This window comes from Taeniopygia guttata, chromosome 32, assembly GCF_048771995.1.
Source record: "Taeniopygia guttata chromosome 32, bTaeGut7.mat, whole genome shotgun sequence".
NCBI lineage: Eukaryota > Metazoa > Chordata > Aves > Passeriformes > Estrildidae > Taeniopygia > Taeniopygia guttata.
This window is the reverse complement of record NC_133057.1, coordinates 1,586,054-1,594,879: the sequence shown is the minus strand read 5'-3', so window position 1 is coordinate 1,594,879 and position 8,826 is coordinate 1,586,054. Positions and strand designations below refer to the sequence as shown.

The window sequence follows — 8,826 nt, the reverse complement described above, 5'->3', positions numbered from 1 at the left end:
ACCCCAAGATACCCCAAAGAACCCCAAAGGAACCTCAAGGAACCCCAAAGAACCTCAAGGAACCCCCAAAGAACCCCAAGGAACCCCAAAGAACCTGAAGGAACCCCCAAAGAACCTCAAGGAACCCCAAAGAACCTCAAAGAACCTCAAGGAACCCCAAGGAACCTCAAGGAACTGCAAGATACCCCAAGATGTCCCAAGGAACTCCAAAGAGCCCCAAAGAACCTCAAGAAACCCCAAAGGAACCTCAAGGAACCCCAAGATGCCCCAAAGAACCCCAAGAAACCCAAAGAACCCCAAAGAACCTCAAGGAACCCCAAAAGAACCTCAAGATGACCTCAAGGAACCTCAAAGAACCCCAAAGAAACCCAAAGAACCTCAAGATGACCCAAGGAATCCCCAAGAACCCCAAGGAACCCCAAGGAACCTCAAAGAACCTCAAAGAACCTCAAGGAACCTCAAGGAACCCCAAAGAACTTCAAGGAACCCCAAATAACCCCAAGCTGACCTCAAGGAACCCCAAAGAACCTCAAGATGCCCCAAAGAACCCCAAGGAACCCCGAAAAACCCCAAAGAACCTCAAGGAACCTCAAAGAACCCCAAGGAACCCTGAAGAACCTCAAAGAACCCCAAGATGCTCCAAGGAACCTCAAGGAACCCCAAAGGAACCCGAAGATGCCCCAAAGAACCTCAAGATACCCCAAATAACCCCAAGATGACCTCAAGGAACCCCAAAGGTGACCCAAAGAACCTCAAGGAACCTCAAGGAACCCCAAAGAACCCCAAGGAACCCCAAAGGTGACCCAAGGACCCCAAGTCGCCCCCCGGCGCCGTCTCAGCCGCAGCAGTAGAGCTCCAGATCGTTGAGTCCGGTGTCATCTCCACCGCGTTGAGGCGGCTCCAACCGCGTCCGGAGACCACAAACGCCGGCGCCGGGCGGACAAGGGACGCTCCAGTTGCCCCAAGTGCCCTGAGGACCACCTGGACCTTCCAGCAACGACCCCCCCGAGCAGATGGCGGCCACCGCGTTGGCGGCCGTGTCGTCCCAGAGGCCGCGTGGTGCCTCCACGCGAAGACGGAAGGCCACCAGGCGTTGGCCGGTGGGACACGACTCTGGGTGGCTCCAGACGCCGCGGCTGTGGGACATGGAGAGGTCGTGGTGGGGTTGGGATGGGGAAGCCTCCTGAGAAATGTCCTGGGGTGGGGGTGGTCGTGGTTGGGGTGGGTTGGACATGATTGGGTTGTGGTGGTCATGGAAGGGTCTTGGTGGTCATGGAAGGGTCTTGGTGGCCGTGGTTGGGTTTTGGTGGCCATGGTTGTGTTTTGGTGGCCGTGGTTGGGTTTTGGTGGCCATGGTTGGGTTTTGGTGGCCGTGGTTGGGTTGTGTTGGTCGTGGTTGGGTTGTGTTGGCCGTGGTTGGGTTGTGGTGGCCATGGAAGGGTCTTGGTGGTCATGGTTGGGTTGTGTTGGTCATGGAGAGGTCATGGTGGTCATGGAAGGGTCTTGGTGGTCATGGAAGTGTCTTGATGGTCATGGAGGGGTTGTGGTGGCCATGGAAGGGTCTTGGTGGTCATGGTTGGGTTGGGTTGGTCATGGAGAGGTCATGGTGGCCATGGTTGGGTTTTGGTGGCCACAGTTGTGTATTGGTGGCCATGGTTGGGTTTGGGTGGCCACGGTTGGGTTTTGGTGGCCACGGTCAGGTTTTGGTGGCCACGGTCAGGTTTTGGTGGCCATGGTTGGGTTTTGGTGACCATGGTTGAGTTTTGGTGGCCATGGTTGGGTTTTGGTGGCCATGGTTGGGTTGTGTTGGTCATGGTCGGGTTTTGATGGCCACGTTCAGGTTTTGGTGGCCATGGTTGGGACATGGTGTCCATGGATGGGTTTTGGTGGCCACAGTCAGGTTTTGGTGGCCATGGTTGGGTCATGGTGGCCATGGTTGGGTCATGGTGGCCATGGTTGGGTTTTGGTGGCCACAGTCAGGTTTTGGTGGCCACAGTCAGGTTTTGGTGGCCATGGTCAGGTTTTGGTGGCCACGGTCAGGTTTTGGTGGCCACTGTGGGTTTTTGGTGGCCATGGTCAGGTTTTGGTGTCCATGGTTGCGTTTTGGTGGCCACGGTTGGGCCATGGTAGCCATGGTTGTGATGGTGGCCATGGTTGGGTTGTGTTGGTCATAGAGGGGTCGTGATGGCCGTGGATCGGTTTTGGTGGACATGGTTGGGTTGGGTTGGCTGTGGAAGAGTCTTGGTGGTCATGGAAGGGTCTTGGTGGACGTGGTTGGGTTCTGGTGGTCATGGAGAGGTCATGATGGTCATGGAAGGGTCTTGATGGTCATGGAGGGGTTGTGTTGGCCGTGGTTGGGTTGTGTTGGCCATGGAGAGGTCATGGTGGGGTTGGGATGGGGGAAGCCTCCTGAGAAATGTCCTGGGGGTGGGGGTGGGGATGGTTGGGTTGTGTTGGGCGTGGAAGGGTCTTGGTGGTCATGGAAGGGTTTTGGTGGACATGGTTGGGACATGGTGGCCATGGTTGAGTTTTGGTGGCCACTGTGGGGTTTTGGTGGTCATGGAAGGGTTCTGGTGGCCATGGTTAGATCATGGTGGCCATGGTTGGGTCATGGTGGCCATGGTTGGGTCATGGTGGTCATGGAAGGGTTTTGGTGGTCATGGAAGGGTCTTGGTGGTCATGGAGGGGTTGTGGTGGTCATGGAAGGGTCTTGGTGGACGTGGTTGGGTTGTGGTGGTCATGGAAGGGTCTTGGTGGTCATGGAAGGGTCTTGGTGGTCATGGAAGGGGTTGTGGTGGTCATGGTTGGGTTGTGTTGGTCGTGGTTGCGTCATGGTGGCCATGGTTTGGTTTTGGTGGCCATGGTTGGGTGACGGTGGCCATGGAAGGGTCTTGGTGGCCATGGTTGGGTTTTGGTGGCCATGGTTGGGTTGTGTTGGTCATGGAAGGGTCTTGGAGGTCATGGAAGGGTCTTGATGGTCACGGTTGGGTTGTGTTGGCCGTGGTTGGGTTTTGGTGGCCACGTTCAGGTTTTGGTGGCCATGGTAGGGTCATGGTGTCCATGGTTGGGTCATGGTGGCTGTGGTTGGGTTTTGGTGGCTGTGGTTGGGTTGTGTTGGTCATGGTTGGGTTGTGTTGGCCATGGAGAGGTCATGGTGGCCATGGAAGGGCCTTGGTGGCCATGGTTGGGTTGTATTGGCCATGGAATTGTCTTGATGGTCATAGAGGGGTTGTGGTGGCCGTGGTTGGTTTGTGTTGGTCATGGAAGGGTCTTGGTGACCGTGGTTGGCTCTTGGTGGTCATGGATGGGTCTTGATGGTCATGGAAGGGTTATGGTGGTCATGGAAGGGTTTTGGTGGTTATGGAAGAGCCTTGGTGGCCGTGGTTGGGTTGGGTTGGTCATGGTTGGGTTGGTCTGGTCATGGTTGGGTTGTGGTGATCATGGAAGGGTCTTGGTGGCCATGGAGAGGTCATGGTGGTCACGGAAGGGTCTTGGTGGCCGTGGTTGGGTTGGGTTGGTCATGGAAGGGTCTTGGTGGCCGTGGTTGGGTTTTGATGGCCACTGTTGAGTTTCGGTGGCCATGGTTGGGTTGTGTTGGCCATGGTTGGGTTTTGGTGGCCACGGTCAGGTTTTGGTGGCCACGGTTGGGTCATGGTGGCCATGGTTGGGACATGGTGGTCATGGATGGGTTCTGGTGGCCATGGATGGGTTCTGGTGGCCACTGTGAGGTTTTGGTGGCCACTGTGGGGTTTTGGTGACCACGTTCAGGTTTTGGTGGCCATGGTTGTGTTTTGGTGGCCACGGTCGGGTTTTGGTGGCCATGGTCAGGTTTTGGTGGCCATGGTCAGGTTTTGGTGGCCACTGTAGGGTTTTTTTTGTCCATGGTTGGGTTTTGGTGGCCATGGTTGGGTTTTGGTGTCCATGGTTGAGTTTTGGTGGCCATGGTTGGGTTCTGGTGGCCATGGTTGGGTTGTGTTGGCCACGGTCAGGTTTTGGTGGCCATGGTTGGGTTTTGGTGGCCACGGTCGGGTTTTGGTGGCCACTGTCAGGTTTTGGTGGCCACGGTTGGGTTCTGGTGGCCATGGTTGGGTTGTGGTGGTCATGGAGGGGTCGTGATGGCCATGGTTGGGTTGTGTTGGTCGTGGTTGGGTCATGGTGGCCATGGTTGCGTCATGGTGGCCACGGTTGGGTTTTGGTGGCCACGGTCAGGTTTCAGTAGCCATGGTCAGGTTTTGGTGGCCATGGTTAGGTCAGAGTGGTCATGGTTGTGTTTTGGTGTCCATGGCTGGGTTTTGGTGTCCATTGATGGGTTCTGGTGGCCATGGTTGCGATTTGGTGGCCATGGTTGCGATTTGGTGGCCATGGTTGGGTCATGGTGGCCATGGTCAGGTTTTGGTGGCCATGGTTGGGTTTTGGTGGCCACGTTCAGATTTTGGTGGCCACTGTGAGGTTTTGGTGGCCACGTTCAGGTTTTGGTGGCCACTGTGGGGTTTTGGTGGCCACGTTCAGGTTTTGGTGGCCACATCCAGCTGTCCCCACCCCACCACAGCCCCGCGGTCACTCACGGTCCCACGCTGGAGGTGACCTCCCCGGCGGTGCCGCAGAGCAGCCGGACGCCGTTCAGCCCCGTGTCGTCACCGAAAAATCCCTTGTGGGGCTCCACCTGCGGGACACCGAAATTGTCACCACCCCCCGTGTCCCCAAAAGTGTCACCACCATGTCCCCAAATTCCTGTCACCCCCAATGTCCCCAAAAGTGTCACCACCCCCGTGTCCCCAAAATTGTCACCATCCACGTGTCCCCAAAATTGTCACCACCCCCGTGTCCCCAAAATTGTCACCACCCCCCGTGTCCCCGAAATTGTCACCCCCAATGTCCCCAAATTCCTATCACCCCCGTGTCCCCAAAATTGTCACCACCCCCATGTCCCCAAAATTGTCACCACCCCCGTGTCCCCAAAATTGTCACCACCCCCGTGTCCCCAAAATTGTCACCACCTCCATGTCCCCGAAATTGTCACCACCCCCCGTGTCCCCAAAATTGTCACCACCCCCGTGTCACCGAAATTGTCACCACCCCCAATGTCCCCAAAATTGTCACCACCCCCGTGTCCCCAAAATTGTCACCACCCCCGTGTCCCCAAAATTGTCACCACCCCCGTGTCCCCAAAATTGTCACCACCCCATGTCCCCAAAATTGTCACCACCCCCAGTGTCCCCAAAATTGTCACCACCCCCGTGTCCCCGAAATTGTCACCACCCCCAATGTCACCAAAATTGTCACCACCCCCCCGTGTCCCCGAAATTGTCACCACCCCCGTGTCCCCAAAATTGTCACCCCCCCCAATGTCCCCAAAATTGTCACCACCCCCAATGTCCCCAAAATTGTCACCACCCCCGTGTCCCCAAAATTGTCACCACCCCCAATGTCCCCAAAATTGTCACCACCCCCATGTCCCCAAAATTGTCACCACCCCCGTGTCCCCAAAATTGTCACCACCCCCCGTGTCCCCGAAATTGTCACCACCTCTGTGTCCCAAAATTCCTGTCAACCCCAATGTCCCCAAATTCCTGTCACCTCCGTGTCCCCAAAATTGTCACCACCCCCCGTGTCCCCACATGTCACCCCCGGTGTCACCAATGTCCCCAACCCCCAATGTCCCCAATGTCCCCCAAATGTCCCCAAATGTCCCCAAATGTCCCCACCTTGAGCTGGAAGCCGCTGGCGAAGCTCCTGGGGGGGCAGAACTCGGGGTCCCCCCAGTGTCCCCACTGTCCCCAACCCCCAAATGTCCCCAATGTCCCCACTGTCCCCAACCCCCAAATGTCCCAAACCCCCCAAATGTCCCCAGTGTCCCCAATCCCCCCTGAAATGTCCCCAATGTCCCCAATTTCCCCAATGTCCGCAATGTCCCCAAATGTCCCCAAAATGTCCCAAATCCCCAAATGTCCCCAATGTCCCCAATGTCCCCAAACCCCCCAAAATGTCCCCAAATGTCCCCAAATGTCCCCCCAATGTCCCCAACCCCCCAATGTCCCCAGTGTCCCCAATGTCCCCAAACCCCTGAAATGTCCCCAAATGTCCCGAATGTCCCCAACCCCAAATATCCCAAATCTTACAAATGTCCCCAATGTCCCCAAATCTCCCCAATGTCCCCAATGTCCCCAATGTCCCCAATGTCCCAAAATGTCCCAAATCCCCCAATGTCCCCGCAATGTCCCCAAAGTCTCCAAACCCCCACAATGTCCCCAATGTCCCAAATGTCCCCAATGTCCCAAATCCCCCAAATGTCCCCAAATGTCCCCAAATGTCCCCAAATGTCCCCAAATGTCCCCACCTTGAGCTGGAAGCCGCTGGCGAAGCTCCTGGGGGGGCAGAACTCGGGGTCCCCCCAGTGTCCCCAATGTCCCCAATGTCCCCAAACCCCCAACCTCCCCAGTGTCCCCAATGTCCCAAATCCCCCAATGTCCCCAAAATGTCCCCAAAATGTCCCCAAATGTCCCCAAATGTCCCCACCTTGAGCTGGAAGCCGCTGGCGAAGCTCCTGGGGGGGCAGAACTCGGGGTCCCCCCAGTGTCCCCAATGTCCCCAATGTCCCCAAACCCCCAACCTCCCCAGTGTCCCCAATGTCCCAAATCCCCCAATGTCCCCAAAATGTCCCCAAAATGTCCCCAAATGTCCCCAAATGTCCCCACCTTGAGCTGGAAGCCGCTGGCGAAGCTCCTGGGGGGGCAGAACTCGGGGTCCCCCCAATGTCCCCAATGTCCCCAAACCCCCAATGTCCCCAATGTCCCAAATCACCCAAATCTCACAAATCTCCCAAATGTCCCCAATGCCCCAAATGTCCCCAAATGTCCCCAAACCCCCGAAATGTCCCCAATGTCCCCAAAATGTTCCCAAATGTCCCAAATCTCCCCAGTGCCTCCAAATGTCCCCAATGTCCCCAGTGTCCCCAACTCCCCCCAACCTCCCCAATGTCCCCAATGTCCCCAAATGTCCCCAAAATGTCTCTAAATGTCCCCAAACCTCCCAAAGGTCCCCAAACCCCCCAACCTCCCCACTGTCCCCAATGTCCCCAACCTCAAATGTCCCAAATCTCCCAAATGTCCCCCAATGTCCCCAAATGTCCCCAAGTCCCCCATTGTCCCCAACCCCCAAAATGTCCCCAAATGTCCCAAATCTCCCCAGTGTCCTCAATCCCCCCAATGTCCCCAATGTCCCCAAATGTCCCCCATGTCCCCAAACCCCCAATCCCCCCAATCCCCCCAATGTCCCCAGTGTCCCCAATGTCCCCAAATGTCCCAAACCTCCCAAAGGTCCCCAAACCCCCCAACCTCCCCAATGTCCCCAATGTCCCCAAACCCCCCAATGTCCCCAAATGTCCCCAAACCCCAAAATATCCCCAATGTCCCCAAATGTCCCCATTGTCCCAAATCCCCCAAATGTCCCCAATGTCCCCAAACCCCCAAATGTCCCCAATGTCCCCAGTGCCCCCAATTTCCCCCAATGTCCCCAATGTCCCCAAATGTCCCCAAATGTCCCCAAATGTCCCCACCTTGAGCTGGAAGCCGCTGGCGAAGCTCCTGGGGGGGCAGAACTCGGGGTGTCCCCAGTGTCCCCAATGTCCCCAAACCCCCAATGTCCCCAATGTCCCCAACCTCCCCAATGTCCCCAAATGTCCCCAATGTCCCCAATGTCCCCAACCTCCCCAATGTCCCCAAATGTCCCCAAATGTCCCCAATCCCCCCAATGTCCCCAAACCCCCCCAACCTCCCCATTGTCCCCAATGTCCCCAACCCCAAATGTCCCAAATCCCCCAATCCCCCCAAATGTCCCCAATGTCCACAATGTCCCAAATGTCCCCAGATGTCCCAAATGTCCCCAAATGTCCCCAAATGTCCCCAAATGTCCCCACCTTGAGCCGGAAGCCGCTGGCGAAGCTCCTGGGGGGGCAGAACTCGGGGTGTCCCCACTGTCCCCACTGTCCCCAAACCCCAATGTCCCCAATGTCCCCAATGTCCCCAATGTCCCCAACCCCCCAAAAATGTCCCCAATGTCCCCAAGTGTCCCCAAAATGTCCCCAAATGTCCCCAACCCCACTCAAAATGTGCCCAAATATCCCCAAATGTCCCCAATGTCCCCAACCCCCAAAATGTCCCCAATGTCCCCACTGTCCCCAAATGTTCCCAATGTCCCCAATGTCCCCAATGTCCCCAATGTCCCCAATGTCCCCAAATGTCCCCACCTTGAGCTGGAAGCCGCTGGCGAAGCTCCTGGGGGGGCAGAACTCGGGGTGTCCCCACTGTCCCCACTGTCCCCCGTTTGTCACCCTCAGCGTCACCGTCGGCGCCTCTCGGTGCCACCCCCACGCCGGGGGGGCCACCAGGGCCACCAAGGCCACCAAGGCCACCAGGGCCACCGCGGGGTGTGGGGACAGAGCCATGGACGGGGACAAACAACCCCAGGGGTCAGAGCGGGGTTTATAACCCGGGCTGGGAACTGGGAGGGACTGGGACAAACTGGGAGGGACTGGGAGGGACTGGGAGGGGTTAAAAAGGAAATTTGGCGTTACTGGTTTATACTGGGAGAGACTGGGAGGGACTGGGAGGGGATTGAGGGGGACTGGGAGGGACTGGGAGGGACTGGGAGGGACTGGGAGGGACTGGGAGGGACTGGGAGGGACTGGGAGGGGTTAATAAGGAGATTTGGGGTTACTGGTTTATACTGGGAGGGACTGGGAGGGACTGGGAGGGACTGGGAGGGGTTAAAAAGGAGATTTGGGGTTACTGGTTTATACTGGGAGGGACTGGGAGGGGATTGGGGGGG

At 57.1% G+C, this 8,826-nt stretch overlaps 1 protein-coding gene across 1 annotated transcript; it reads right to left on the bottom strand.

Annotated features, from left to right (window-relative positions):
- Positions 1-716: 716 nt before the first annotated feature.
- VMO1 (vitelline membrane outer layer 1 homolog) lies at positions 717-8,477 on the bottom strand. Its single transcript, XM_072920683.1, has 3 exons — positions 8,246-8,477; positions 4,566-4,663; positions 717-1,136 (listed from the first exon to the last, which is right to left on the bottom strand). The coding sequence occupies exons 1-3, from the start codon at positions 8,441-8,443 to the stop codon at positions 836-838; spliced, it is 597 nt and encodes a 198-aa protein (XP_072776784.1). The 5' UTR covers positions 8,444-8,477; the 3' UTR covers positions 717-835.
- Between the last annotated feature and the right edge of the window lie 349 nt (positions 8,478-8,826).